Below are 14,670 nucleotides of genomic sequence, written 5' to 3' on the forward strand. Positions count from 1 at the left end.
CATGGCGGACAAACTAGGATGCTACTATGTCACATGGCGGACAAACTAGGATGCTACTATGTCACATGGTGGACAAACTAGGATGCTACTATGTCACTTGGTGGACAAACTAGGATGCTACTATGTCACATGGCGGACAAACTAGGATGCTACTATGTCACATGGCGGACAAACTAGGATGCTACTATGTCACTTGGTGGACAAACTAGGATGCTACTATGTCACATGGCGGACAAACTAGGATGCTACTATGTCACATGGCGGACAAACTAGGATGCTACTATGTCACATGGCTGGTGAAATAGCTCAGTCACTCCAAATGTTGCTTCAAGAAGTAGCCAAGCTGCTGGGAAATGTAGTTAAGTGAGCTTGGTGGAGGTATATACGCTACATACATCCAGAAAGGGTGGAAGAGTTGACAGTAAAGCATTACAAGTGTAGAGAAATGTGCTATATGAATCCAATTAGATCATCTAGCATGCTGACAGCTAGTAGTGATTTTGATGCTGGGTTTTAGCCGTAGGGCAGTGGCATTTTTAAGCTAAATATGGCATGAGAAGAACGACAAATAAGTGATGATATTCAATGGAGACTGAAGATGCCATTTATCACATGTGGGTGTTTGGTTGTGTTACTTCGATGGCAACATTCTTGTGCTTTTTCCAAAATATTTTGTCAAAAGAACTCTGTGACCTTGACTGAAAGGCCAGCAGGTTCCTGTGACCTTGACTGAAAGGCCAGCGGGTTCCTGTGACCTTGACTGAAAGGCCAGCGGGTTCCTGTGACTTTGACTGAAAGGCCAGCGGGTTCCTGTGACCTTGACTGAAAGGCCAGCAGGTTCCTGTGACCTTGACTGAAAGGCCAGCGGGTTCCTGTGACCTTGACTGAAAGGCCAGCGGGTTCCTGTGACCTTGACTGAAAGGCTAGCGGGTTCCTGTGACCTTGACTGAAAGGCCAGCAGGTTCCTGTGACCTTGACTGAAAGGCCAGCAGGTTCCTGTGACCTTGACTGAAAGGCCAGCGAGTTCCTGTGACCTTGACTGAAAGGCCAGCGGGTTCCTGTGACCTTGACTGAAAGGCCAGCGGGTTCCTGTGACCTTGACTGAAAGGCCAGCATGTTCCTGTGACCTTGACTGAAAGGCCAGCAGGTTCCTGTGACCTTGACTGAAAGGCTAGCGGGTTCCTGTGACCTTGACTGAAAGGCCAGCAGGTTCCTGTGACCTTGACTGAAAGGCCAGCGGGTTCCTGTGACCTTGACTGAAATGCCAGCATGTTGTCCCTCCCTCAGTGGTCCTGATCGGGGAGTCGGGTGTGGGCAAGAGCAACCTGCTGTCCCGCTTCACCAAGAACGAGTTCAACCACGACAGTCGCACCACCATCGGCGTGGAGTTCAGCACGCGGACGGTCCAGCTCAACACCTTCGCCATCAAAGCCCAGATCTGGGACACGGCGGGACTGGAGCGCTATCGGGCCATCACCTCAGCGTGAGTTCTTCTTCAGTCAAACAGGATTCCTGCTGGGAAAAGTCATCCGATCTTTGGCTCTCTGACTTATTCCAAGTGGAAATGTCCTCCTTTGAGCAGCAGCTAACATGCTTCAAATGTGAGGGGCGGGACAATGAATGGCATCTCCTCTCCACAGCTACTACCGGGGGGCGGTGGGCGCCCTGCTGGTCTATGACATCACCAAACACCTGACCTACGACAGCGTGGAGCGCTGGCTGAAGGAGCTCTTCGACCACGCCGACCCTCACATCGTGGTCATGTTGGTGGGCAACAAGTGTGACCTGGAGGCCGACAGGTCGGTGCCCACGGAGCAGGCCAGAGACTTTGCAGGTAGGTCTTTAGCTCCTTGTTGCAGGTAGGTCTTTAGCTCCTTGTTGCAGGTAGGTCTTTAGCTCCTTGTCGCGCTCCTGAACAACATTACTTTCATTTACACCTCCCAGAAATGACAACAAAAACTAACTTTCTTTTTTCCTGTCAAAAAGCAATCCTTTCTTTCAAAAACGGGTTGTGATTGAAATTAAATTCAGCCGGACGGAAAAAACTGACGCGAAACTGTTTTTTTTTTACATTCCGACAGCCGAAGTTTCTAAGTTTCTTTTATGATTATTTTACAGTACAAGTTGCTACCTAAACATAAGTTTATAGACAGTGAAGCATGAATTCATGTCTTTATATGAGATTATTTTACAGTACAAGTTGCTCCCCTGTCTCGTCTCCTCTCTCTGACGATGCACTGATGTCATCACTCATGGCACTGAAGGTCAAAATAAATACCGTATTTCCCGGACAATAAGTCACGGTTTTTGTCATAGTTTGGCCGGGGGTGCGACTTATATTCCGGAGCGACTTATGTGTGAAATTATTAACACATTACCATAAAATATCAAGTGATATTATTTATCTCATTCGCGGAGAGGAGACGAAGAAAATGTCAGCAATCGTCAAACACACGTCAACCAATAAGAATTTGGCGGGGGAGGGTCATGGCAGAAGTGCATTGTGGGTCATGGGATGCTAACTGCTATATGCTACTGCCGTAGCTATTAAAATGGATCATTTCAACGTTGGCGGTAACTTATAAAAAGTGAGAAGGGCTGAAGAAAAATGGCGTTGAAAAGGAGATCATGTAGTGCAGATTACAAGCTGGATGTAGTGAAATATTTGGCAGAAAAGGACAAGAGGAAGTGGCGCATACCTTTGGAGTTGGCAGGGTTGTTTAGAAGCCACATCCAGGAAGAAGATTTCATGGGATTTATGGATTAGGAGTGAGAGATAGTTAAAGTCTAGCATGTTCTATATGTTCTAGTTATTTGAATGACTCTTAGCATAATATGTTAGGTTGCTTATTTATGCCTCATATAACCTACACTTATTCAGCCTCTTTATTTATTCCAAATATCCTTCTTGGCATTGGATTTTATCAAATAAATTTCCCCCAAAAATGCGACACTCAATGTGACTTTTTTCCTTCTTTATTATGCATTTGAGGCAGGTGCGACTTATACTCCGGTGCGACTTATACTCCCAAAAATACGGTGTATTGATGGTTGATGGAAGTGTCTTGATGATTAGTGCCATATTTTTTCAGCTTGTTGATTTGGACAACAGTGCTGGCAGAACCCAGGAGACCATCTTGTCTCTTTCGGGTCACTTGCTACATTTCCAGTGTGAGAATATAAGACAACATCAGTTTTGGGCCCTTGGCTTCCTTTCTGCTGACTAGAGATGTTCATTCTTGTGCGACGAACAATCAAGTAAAAAGATTGAGTTACATTTAGTTATCATCCTGTGACACTGAAAAAGGTCAATTTTGTTTTTATTGAATTTTTTGTATTTCAAAATGAATTTTAAATAACTTTGTGTTAGTTTTAGTGGGTTCCTGTTATGCAAAAGCCACTTTTCTAACCTATTGGTACCTGACCTTGTGTATTTGGGATCTGCATAAGTCCCAAACATGTGAAATCCAGGCCTGAAGGCGTAGTGGAGATGTTGAACAAAACAATCTTCTCTTCCTTCATACGTCCTGCAAAGCAATGTTCCCAGTTTGTCATGTAGCCGATATCTCCATATGTGCTGGACACTTACCCATAGTGCTTTGCTCCAGTCGGCCACTGTGCTCCAACCTTGTAGTCACTCATTGCTTCTTTGTCTCTGTCCTCTTGTGGTGGGGCAGACTGGCTCGTACATGCACGTTGCCCTTTCTAATACAAAGCAGCGTGTAGTTCCAACTTCAGTCTGGCAGTAGACTCGCTGTGGAAGCCTTTCAAAACAAAGAGGGCGGCGAGAAGATGCTGTCAAAGTGGAGGCATGTCAATAGGATATCATTGCAACATTTACAGCAGCGGTCCCCAATCTTTGTGTAGCTGCGGTCAATGCTTGATCATTTGTCTTGAAAAAGGGAGGTTTTTTGGGTTGGTGCACTAATTGTAAGTGTATCTTGTGTTTTGATGTTCATTTAATTAAAAATATATATATAAAAAATTCTTCTGCGGCCCGGTACCAATCGAGCGTGGTTGGGGACCACGGATTTATGCAGCCCTTTGAGACACTAGTGATTTAGGGCTATATAAGTAAACATTGATTGATTGATTGATTGATTTAGAGCACATGACATGTTCTGCAGACCATCAATTGATGAAGGTGGACCACGACTTAAACAAGTTGAAAAACTTATTGGGGTGTTAGCATTTAGTGCTCAATTGTACACAATATGTACTGTACTGTGCAATCTACTAATACAAGTCTCCATCAATCAATCAATCAATCAATCAATTAGAACATGACAACAACAACACAGCGACCGCCGGGCTGTTTACAAACATGAATGCGGAAAAAGAGACTTACAGTCATTATTAAAATTATTAATCATCATTTTTGCATCAGAAAAATCTCATTGAGTTGGCTTTTAGACTTCTTCTGATTGTGTGGAGCTTGACATGTGTCACTCAGTCAGCTGACTGATGCATGACTGCCACAGGTGGTGCAAAGGTGTATTACAGCGGACAACCTCTGTGGCTCATGTGGACAAGCAGATCTTTGTGGGCGTGGCCACTGTACAGTAAACAGGTGGTGCAAAGGTGTATTACAGCGGACAACTTCTGTGGCTCATGTGGACAAGCAGATCTTTGTGGGCGTGGCCACTGTACAGTAAACAGGTGGTGCAAAGGTGTATTACAGCGGACAACTTCTGTGGCTCATGTGGACAAGCAGATCTTTGTGGGCGTGGTCACTGTACAGTAAACAGGTGGTGCAAAGGTGTATTACAGCGGACAACTTCTGTGGCTCATGTGGACAAGCAGATCTTTGTGGGCGTGGTCACTGTACAGTAAACAGGTGGTGCAAAGGTGTATTACAGCGGACAACTTCTGTGGCTCATGTGGACAAGCAGATCTTTGTGGGCGTGGTCACTGTACAGTAAACAGGTGGTGCAAAGGTGTATTACAGCGGACAACCTCTGTGGCTCATGTGGACAAGCAGATCTTGGTGGGCGTGGTCACTGTACAGTAAACAGGTGGTGCAAAGGTGTATTACAGCGGACAACCTCTGTGGCTCATGTGGACAAGCAGATCTTTGTGGGCGTGGTCACTGTACAGTAAACAGGTGGTGCAAAGGTGTATTACAGCGGACAACTTCTGTGGCTCACGTGGACAAGCAGATCTTTGTGGGCGTGGTCACTGTACAGTAAACAGGTGGTGCAAAGGTGTATTACAGCGGACAACTTCTGTGGCTCATGTGGACAAGCAGATCTTTGTGGGCGTGGTCACTGTACAGTAAACAGGTGGTGCAAAGGTGTATTACAGCGGACAACTTCTGTGGCTCATGTGGACAAGCAGATCTTGGTGGGCGTGGTCACTGTACAGTAAACAGGTGGTGCAAAGGTGTATTACAGCGGACAACTTCTGTGGCTCATGTGGACAAGCAGATCTTTGTGGGCGTGGTCACTGTACAGTAAACAGGTGGTGCAAAGGTGTGTTACAGCGGACAACTTCTGTGGCTCATGTGGACAAGCAGATCTTTGTGGGCGTGGTCACTGTACAGTAAACAGGTGGTGCAAAGGTGTATTACAGCGGACAACCTCTGTGGCTCATGTGGACAAGCAGATCTTTGTGGGCGTGGTCACTGTACAGTAAACAGGTGGTGCAAAGGTGTATTACAGCGGACAACTTCTGTGGCTCACGTGGACAAGCAGATCTTTGTGGGCGTGGTCACTGTACAGTAAACAGGTGGTGCAAAGGTGTGTTACAGCGGACAACTTCTGTGGCTCATGTGGACAAGCAGATCTTTGTGGGCGTGGTCACTGTACAGTAAACAGGTGGTGCAAAGGTGTATTACAGCGGACAACTTCTGTGGCTCATGTGGACAAGCAGATCTTTGTGGGCGTGGTCACTGTACAGTAAACAGGTGGTGCAAAGGTGTATTACAGCGGACAACTTCTGTGGCTCATGTGGACAAGCAGATCTTTGTGGGCGTGGTCACTGTACAGTAAACAGGTGGTGCAAAGGTGTATTACAGCGGACAACTTCTGTGGCTCATGTGGACAAGCAGATCTTTGTGGGCGTGGTCACTGTACAGTAAACAGGTGGTGCAAAGGTGTATTACAGCGGACAACTTCTGTGGCTCATGTGGACAAGCAGATCTTTGTGGGCGTGGTCACTGTACAGTAAACAGGTGGTGCAAAGGTGTATTACAGCGGACAACTTCTGTGGCTCATGTGGACAAGCAGATCTTTGTGGGCGTGGTCACTGTACAGTAAACAGGTGGTGCAAAGGTGTATTACAGCGGACAACTTCTGTGGCTCATGTGGACAAGCAGATCTTTGTGGGCGTGGTCACTGTACAGTAAACAGGTGGTGCAAAGGTGTATTACAGCGGACAACTTCTGTGGCTCATGTGGACAAGCAGATCTTTGTGGGCGTGGTCACTGTACAGTAAACAGGTGGTGCAAAGGTGTATTACAGCGGACAACTTCTGTGGCTCATGTGGACAAGCAGATCTTTGTGGGCGTGGTCACTGTACAGTAAACAGGTGGTGCAAAGGTGTATTACAGCGGACAACTTCTGTGGCTCATGTGGACAAGCAGATCTTTGTGGGCGTGGTCACTGTACAGTAAACAGGTGGTGCAAAGGTGTATTACAGCGGACAACTTCTGTGGCTCATGTGGACAAGCAGATCTTTGTGGGCGTGGTCACTGTACAGTAAACAGGTGGTGCAAAGGTGTATTACAGCGGACAACCTCTGTGGCTCATGTGGACAAGCAGATCTTTGTGGGCGTGGTCACTGTACAGTAAACAGGTGGTGCAAAGGTGTATTACAGCGGACAACTTCTGTGGCTCATGTGGACAAGCAGATCTTTGTGGGCGTGGTCACTGTACAGTAAACAGGTGGTGCAAAGGTGTATTACAGCGGACAACTTCTGTGGCTCATGTGGACAAGCAGATCTTTGTGGGCGTGGTCACTGTACAGTAAACAAGAATCCAAGAGCACAGAAGTCAGTCCTTTCTTGTGATTTCATATCTGCAACATCCTCATTTCATATCTATCTTTTTTCTTTAGAGAAAAGTGGCCTGTTGTTTCTGGAGACGTCCGCTCTGGCGTCGACTAACGTGGAGGTCGCCTTCAACACCGTCCTAACAGGTAATTCCTCAGCTTCTTGCCTTAATAAAGTACTTTCTATTCTATTCTATTGATTGACAGCTCGCCACTCAGCGACTGACTGACCACTCTGGTCCTTGGCAGCAATGGCTGCCCTCAGAGGGCCGCTTGGAACTGTGGATAATGATCCAATGGAAAAGACATTTATTTTTTACACACAATATACAAAATATATGTACATTTTATAGTAGAACAATCAAATGTTGGTGTTTTTTGCAGCATATAATTTTCACACAGAACATGTGTGTTTTGACACAGAACAAGTGTGTTTTCACACAGAACAAGTGTGTTTTCACACAGAACAAGTGTGTTTTCACACAGAACAAGTGTTTTCACACAGAACAAGTGTGTTTTCACACAGAACAAGTGTGTTTTGACACAGAACAAGTGTGTTTTCACACAGAACAAGTGTTTTCACACAGAACAAGTGTGTTTTCACACAGAACAAGTGTGTTTTCACACAGAACAAGTGTGTTTTGACACAGAACAAGTGTGTTTTCACACAGAACAAGTGTGTTTTCACACAGAACAAGTGTGTTTTCACACAGAACAAGTGTGTTTTGACACAGAACAAGTGTGTTTTCACACAGAACAAGTGTTTTGACACAGAACAAGTGTGTTTTCACACAGAACAAGTGTGTTTTCACACAGAACAAGTGTGTTTTCACGCAGAACAAGTGTGTTTTCACACAGAACAAGTGTGTTTTGACACAGAACAAGTGTGTTTTGACACAGAACAAGTGTGTTTTCACACAGAACAAGTGTGTTTTGACACAGAACAAGTGTGTTTTCACACAGAACAAGTGTGTTTTCACGCAGAACAAGTGTGTTTTGACACAGAACAAGTGTGTTTTGACACAGAACAAGTGTGTTTTCACACAGAACAAGTGTGTTTTGACACAGAACAAGTGTGTTTTCACACAGAACAAGTGTGTTTTCACACAGAACAAGTGTGTTTTCACACAGAACAAGTGTGTTTTGACACAGAACAAGTGTGTTTTCACACAGAACAAGTGTGTTTTCACACAGAACAAGTGTGTTTTCACACAGAACAAGTGTGTTTTCACGCAGAACAAGTGTGTTTTGACACAGAACAAGTGTGTTTTGACACAGAACAAGTGTGTTTTCACACAGAACAAGTGTGTTTTGACACAGAACAAGTGTGTTTTCACACAGAACAAGTGTGTTTTCACACAGAACAAGTGTGTTTTCACACAGAACAAGTGTGTTTTGACACAGAACAAGTGTGTTTTGACACAGAACAAGTGTGTTTTCACACAGAACAAGTGTGTTTTGACACAGAACAAGTGTGTTTTGACACAGAACAAGTGTGTTTTCACACAGAACAAGTGTGTTTTCACACAGAACAAGTGTGTTTTCACACAGAACAAGTGTGTTTTGACACAGAACAAGTGTGTTTTCACACAGAACAAGTGTTTTGACACAGAACAAGTGTGTTTTCACACAGAACAAGTGTGTTTTCACACAGAACAAGTGTGTTTTCACGCAGAACAAGTGTGTTTTCACACAGAACAAGTGTGTTTTGACACAGAACAAGTGTGTTTTGACACAGAACAAGTGTGTTTTCACACAGAACAAGTGTGTTTTGACACAGAACAAGTGTGTTTTCACACAGAACAAGTGTGTTTTCACGCAGAACAAGTGTGTTTTGACACAGAACAAGTGTGTTTTGACACAGAACAAGTGTGTTTTCACACAGAACAAGTGTGTTTTGACACAGAACAAGTGTGTTTTCACACAGAACAAGTGTGTTTTCACACAGAACAAGTGTGTTTTCACACAGAACAAGTGTGTTTTGACACAGAACAAGTGTGTTTTCACACAGAACAAGTGTGTTTTCACACAGAACAAGTGTGTTTTCACACAGAACAAGTGTGTTTTCACGCAGAACAAGTGTGTTTTGACACAGAACAAGTGTGTTTTGACACAGAACAAGTGTGTTTTCACACAGAACAAGTGTGTTTTGACACAGAACAAGTGTGTTTTCACACAGAACAAGTGTGTTTTCACACAGAACAAGTGTGTTTTCACACAGAACAAGTGTGTTTTGACACAGAACAAGTGTGTTTTGACACAGAACAAGTGTGTTTTGACACAGAACAAGTGTGTTTTCACACAGAACAAGTGTGTTTTCACGCAGAACAAGTGTGTTTTGACACAGAACAAGTGTGTTTTGACACAGAACAAGTGTGTTTTCACACAGAACAAGTGTGTTTTGACACAGAACAAGTGTGTTTTCACACAGAACAAGTGTGTTTTCACACAGAACAAGTGTGTTTTCACACAGAACAAGTGTGTTTTGACACAGAACAAGTGTGTTTTCACACAGAACAAGTGTGTTTTCACACAGAACAAGTGTGTTTTTCACACAGAACAAGTGTGTTTTCACGCAGAACAAGTGTGTTTTGACACAGAACAAGTGTGTTTTGACACAGAACAAGTGTGTTTTCACACAGAACAAGTGTGTTTTGACACAGAACAAGTGTGTTTTCACACAGAACAAGTGTGTTTTCACACAGAACAAGTGTGTTTTCACACAGAACAAGTGTGTTTTGACACAGAACAAGTGTGTTTTGACACAGAACAAGTGTGTTTTCACACAGAACAAGTGTGTTTTGACACAGAACAAGTGTGTTTTGACACAGAACAAGTGTGTTTTCACACAGAACAAGTGTGTTTTCACACAGAACAAGTGTGTTTTCACACAGAACAAGTGTGTTTTGACACAGAACAAGTGTGTTTTCACACAGAACAAGTGTTTTGACACAGAACAAGTGTGTTTTCACACAGAACAAGTGTGTTTTCACACAGAACAAGTGTGTTTTGACACAGAACAAGTGTGTTTTCACACAGAACAAGTGTGTTTTCACACAGAACAAGTGTGTTTTCACACAGAACAAGTGTGTTTTGACACAGAACAAGTGTGTTTTGACACAGAACAAGTGTGTTTTGACACAGAACAAGTGTGTTTTCACACAGAACAAGTGTGTTTTCACGCAGAACAAGTGTGTTTTGACACAGAACAAGTGTGTTTTGACACAGAACAAGTGTGTTTTCACACAGAACAAGTGTGTTTTGACACAGAACAAGTGTGTTTTCACACAGAACAAGTGTGTTTTCACACAGAACAAGTGTGTTTTCACACAGAACAAGTGTGTTTTGACACAGAACAAGTGTGTTTTCACACAGAACAAGTGTGTTTTCACACAGAACAAGTGTGTTTTCACACAGAACAAGTGTGTTTTCACGCAGAACAAGTGTGTTTTGACACAGAACAAGTGTGTTTTGACACAGAACAAGTGTGTTTTCACACAGAACAAGTGTGTTTTGACACAGAACAAGTGTGTTTTCACACAGAACAAGTGTGTTTTCACACAGAACAAGTGTGTTTTCACACAGAACAAGTGTGTTTTGACACAGAACAAGTGTGTTTTGACACAGAACAAGTGTGTTTTCACACAGAACAAGTGTGTTTTGACACAGAACAAGTGTGTTTTGACACAGAACAAGTGTGTTTTCACACAGAACAAGTGTGTTTTCACACAGAACAAGTGTTTTCACACAGAACAAGTGTGTTTTCACACAGAACAAGTGTGTTTTGACACAGAACAAGTGTGTTTTCACACAGAACAAGTGTTTTCACACAGAACAAGTGTGTTTTCACACAGAACAAGTGTGTTTTCACACAGAACAAGTGTGTTTTCACACAGAACAAGTGTGTTTTCACACAGAACAAGTGTGTTTTCACACAGAACAAGTGTGTTTTCACACAGAACAAGTGTGTTTTGACACAGAACAAGTGTGTTTTCACACAGAACAAGTGTTTTGACACAGAACAAGTGTGTTTTCACACAGAACAAGTGTGTTTTCACACAGAACAAGTGTGTTTTCACGCAGAACAAGTGTGTTTTCACACAGAACAAGTGTGTTTTGACACAGAACAAGTGTGTTTTGACACAGAACAAGTGTGTTTTCACACAGAACAAGTGTGTTTTGACACAGAACAAGTGTGTTTTCACACAGAACAAGTGTGTTTTCACGCAGAACAAGTGTGTTTTGACACAGAACAAGTGTGTTTTGACACAGAACAAGTGTGTTTTCACACAGAACAAGTGTGTTTTGACACAGAACAAGTGTGTTTTCACACAGAACAAGTGTGTTTTCACACAGAACAAGTGTGTTTTGACACAGAACAAGTGTGTTTTCACACAGAACAACTGTGTTTTCACACAGAACAAGTGTGTTTTGACACAGAACAAGTGTGTTTTGACACAGAACAAGTGTGTTTTCACACAGAACAAGTGTGTTTTGACACAGAACAAGTGTGTTTTCACACAGAACAAGTGTGTTTTCACACAGAACAAGTGTGTTTTGACACAGAACAAGTGTGTTTTCACACAGAACAAGTGTGTTTTCACACAGAACAAGTGTGTTTTGACACAGAACAAGTGTGTTTTGACACAGAACAAGTGTGTTTTCACACAGAACAAGTGTGTTTTCACACAGAACAAGTGTGTTTTGACACAGAACAAGTGTGTTTTCACACAGAACAAGTGTGTTTTCACACAGAACAAGTGTGTTTTCACACAGAACAAGTGTGTTTTGACACAGAACAAGTGTGTTTTCACACAGAACAAGTGTGTTTTCACACAGAACAAGTGTGTTTTCACACAGAACAAGTGTGTTTTCACACAGAACAAGTGTGTTTTCACACAGAACAAGTGTGTTTTGACACAGAACAAATGTGTTTTCACACAGAACAAGTGTGTTTTGACACAGAACAAGTGTGTTTTCACACAGAACAAGTGTGTTTTGACACAGAACAAGTGTGTTTTCACACAGAACAAGTGTGTTTTGACACAGAACAAGTGTGTTTTCACACAGAACAAGTGTGTTTTCACACAGAACAAGTGTGTTTTCACACAGAACAAGTGTGTTTTCACACAGAACAAGTGTGTTTTGACACAGAACAAGTGTGTTTTCACACAGAACAAGTGTGTTTTGACACAGAACAAGTGTGTTTTGACACTGAACAAGTGTGTTTTCACACAGAACAAGTGTGTTTTCACACAGAACAAGTGTGTTTTCACACAGAACAAGTGTGTTTTCACACAGAACAAGTGTGTTTTCACACAGAACAAGTGTGTTTTCACACAGAACAAGTGTGTTTTGACACAGAACAAGTGTGTTTTGACACAGAACAAGTGTGTTTTCACACAGAACAAGTGTGTTTTCACACAGAACAAGTGTGTTTTGACACAGAACAAGTGTGTTTTCACACAGAACAACTGTGTTTTCACACAGAACAAGTGTGTTTTGACACAGAACAAGTGTGTTTTGACACAGAACAAGTGTGTTTTCACACAGAACAAGTGTGTTTTGACACAGAACAAGTGTGTTTTCACACAGAACAAGTGTGTTTTCACACAGAACAAGTGTGTTTTGACACAGAACAAGTGTGTTTTCACACAGAACAAGTGTGTTTTCACACAGAACAAGTGTGTTTTGACACAGAACAAGTGTGTTTTGACACAGAACAAGTGTGTTTTCACACAGAACAAGTGTGTTTTCACACAGAACAAGTGTGTTTTGACACAGAACAAGTGTGTTTTCACACAGAACAAGTGTGTTTTCACACAGAACAAGTGTGTTTTCACACAGAACAAGTGTGTTTTGACACAGAACAAGTGTGTTTTCACACAGAACAAGTGTGTTTTCACACAGAACAAGTGTGTTTTCACACAGAACAAGTGTGTTTTCACACAGAACAAGTGTGTTTTCACACAGAACAAGTGTGTTTTGACACAGAACAAATGTGTTTTCACACAGAACAAGTGTGTTTTGACACAGAACAAGTGTGTTTTCACACAGAACAAGTGTGTTTTGACACAGAACAAGTGTGTTTTCACACAGAACAAGTGTGTTTTGACACAGAACAAGTGTGTTTTCACACAGAACAAGTGTGTTTTCACACAGAACAAGTGTGTTTTCACACAGAACAAGTGTGTTTTCACACAGAACAAGTGTGTTTTGACACAGAACAAGTGTGTTTTCACACAGAACAAGTGTGTTTTGACACAGAACAAGTGTGTTTTGACACTGAACAAGTGTGTTTTCACACAGAACAAGTGTGTTTTCACACAGAACAAGTGTGTTTTCACACAGAACAAGTGTGTTTTCACACAGAACAAGTGTGTTTTCACACAGAACAAGTGTGTTTTCACACAGAACAAGTGTGTTTTGACACAGAACAAGTGTGTTTTGACACAGAACAAGTGTGTTTTCACACAGAACAAGTGTGTTTTCACACAGAACAAGTGTGTTTTCACACAGAACAAGTGTGTTTTCATCCCCTGCTGGGTGTGCTGGTCGCCCACATTTGGTGTTATTCTCTCTCCATCTTGCTGCTTAGGAAGGAAGCAAGAAGCATTATTGTGATTGTGTTTCTCACCTCCTGTGGAAGAGAACTTTGAGCTGATGACTTGCACTGAATGTCCAACCCTAGAGATCCACAAGAAGGTGAGCAGCAAGGAAGTGGTGCGAGGTTCCATCAGCGCCGTGACGCTCAACCCCAGCGTGGTGCCACACCCGGAGGAGGAGAAGAAGCCTTGCTGCAAGAACATCTGAGGAAGGAGGGAAGGGGTGTGGCCGCCTGGCAGGACCGCCCCCTGAGCCCGGCAGGACCGCCCCCTGAGCCCGGCAGGACCGCCCCCTGAGCCCGGCGTGCACACATCCAACCACTGATTAGGACTTGTGGAGGCCGCATGTTGATGATTCATTATTATATATTCATGCCATCCAGACCCTCCTGGCAGTTGTCATTAAGTCATTAAGTCATTATGTCATTATGTCATTAAGTCATTATGTCCGTCCACCTAAGAAGAAGTCATGATATTCAAAGAAGAAATGATTGCTGTGTTTTTGCTTGGTGGCTAATAGTTGTTGGTGCTGTCCCTGCTGGGTGTGGATGTGGGTGTGGGTGTGGGTGTGGATGAGGGTGTGGGTGTGGATGTGGATGTGGGTGTGGGTGTGGGTGTGGGTGTGGATGAGGGTGTGGGTGTGGATGTGGATGTGGGTGTGGGTGTGGATGAGGGTGTGGGTGTGGATGTGGATGTGGGTGTGGGTGTGGGTGTGGATGAGGGTGTGGATGTGGATGAGGGTGTGGGTGTGGATGTGGATGTGGGTGTGGGTGTGGATGAGGGTGTGGGTGTGGATGTGGATGTGGGTGTGGGTGTGGGTGTGGGTGTGGATGAGGGTGTGGGTGTGGATGTGGGTGTGAATGTGGATGTGGATGAGGGTGTGGATGAGGGTGTGGATGAGGGTGTGGGTGTGGATGTGGATGAGGGTGTGGGTGTGGATGTGGATGTGGGTGTGGGTGTGGATGAGGGTGTGGGTGTGGATGTGGATGTGGGTGTGGGTGTGGGTGTGGATGAGGGTGTGGATGAGGGTGTGGATGAGGGTGTGGGTGTGGATATGGATGTGGGTGTGGGTGTG

The 14,670-nt window shown here is 43.6% G+C and overlaps 1 protein-coding gene and 1 long non-coding RNA gene across 2 annotated transcripts in view; one reads left to right on the forward strand and one right to left on the reverse strand.

Moving 5' to 3' along the window:
• The window catches only part of LOC133562396 (ras-related protein Rab-25-like), a 51,735-nt gene extending 37,756 nt beyond the window's left edge, over window positions 1-13,979 (forward strand). Inside the window, exons 2-5 of the mRNA XM_061916576.1 lie at window positions 1,288-1,483; window positions 1,641-1,834; window positions 7,057-7,137; window positions 13,682-13,979. Coding sequence (XP_061772560.1) covers window positions 1,288-1,483; window positions 1,641-1,834; window positions 7,057-7,137; window positions 13,682-13,803 — 593 coding nt within the window. The 3' untranslated portion in view covers window positions 13,804-13,979. The remainder of the gene's footprint in view (window positions 1-1,287; window positions 1,484-1,640; window positions 1,835-7,056; window positions 7,138-13,681) is intronic.
• LOC133562398 (uncharacterized) lies at window positions 3,015-13,979 on the reverse strand. Its single transcript, XR_009808896.1, has 3 exons — window positions 13,628-13,979; window positions 3,590-3,764; window positions 3,015-3,527 (listed from the first exon to the last, which is right to left on the reverse strand). It is a non-coding gene; the product is annotated as an uncharacterized LOC133562398 (long non-coding RNA).
• Window positions 13,980-14,670: the final 691 nt, after the last annotated feature.

Source organism: Nerophis ophidion, linkage group LG11 (assembly GCF_033978795.1).
Source record: "Nerophis ophidion isolate RoL-2023_Sa linkage group LG11, RoL_Noph_v1.0, whole genome shotgun sequence".
NCBI lineage: Eukaryota > Metazoa > Chordata > Actinopteri > Syngnathiformes > Syngnathidae > Nerophis > Nerophis ophidion.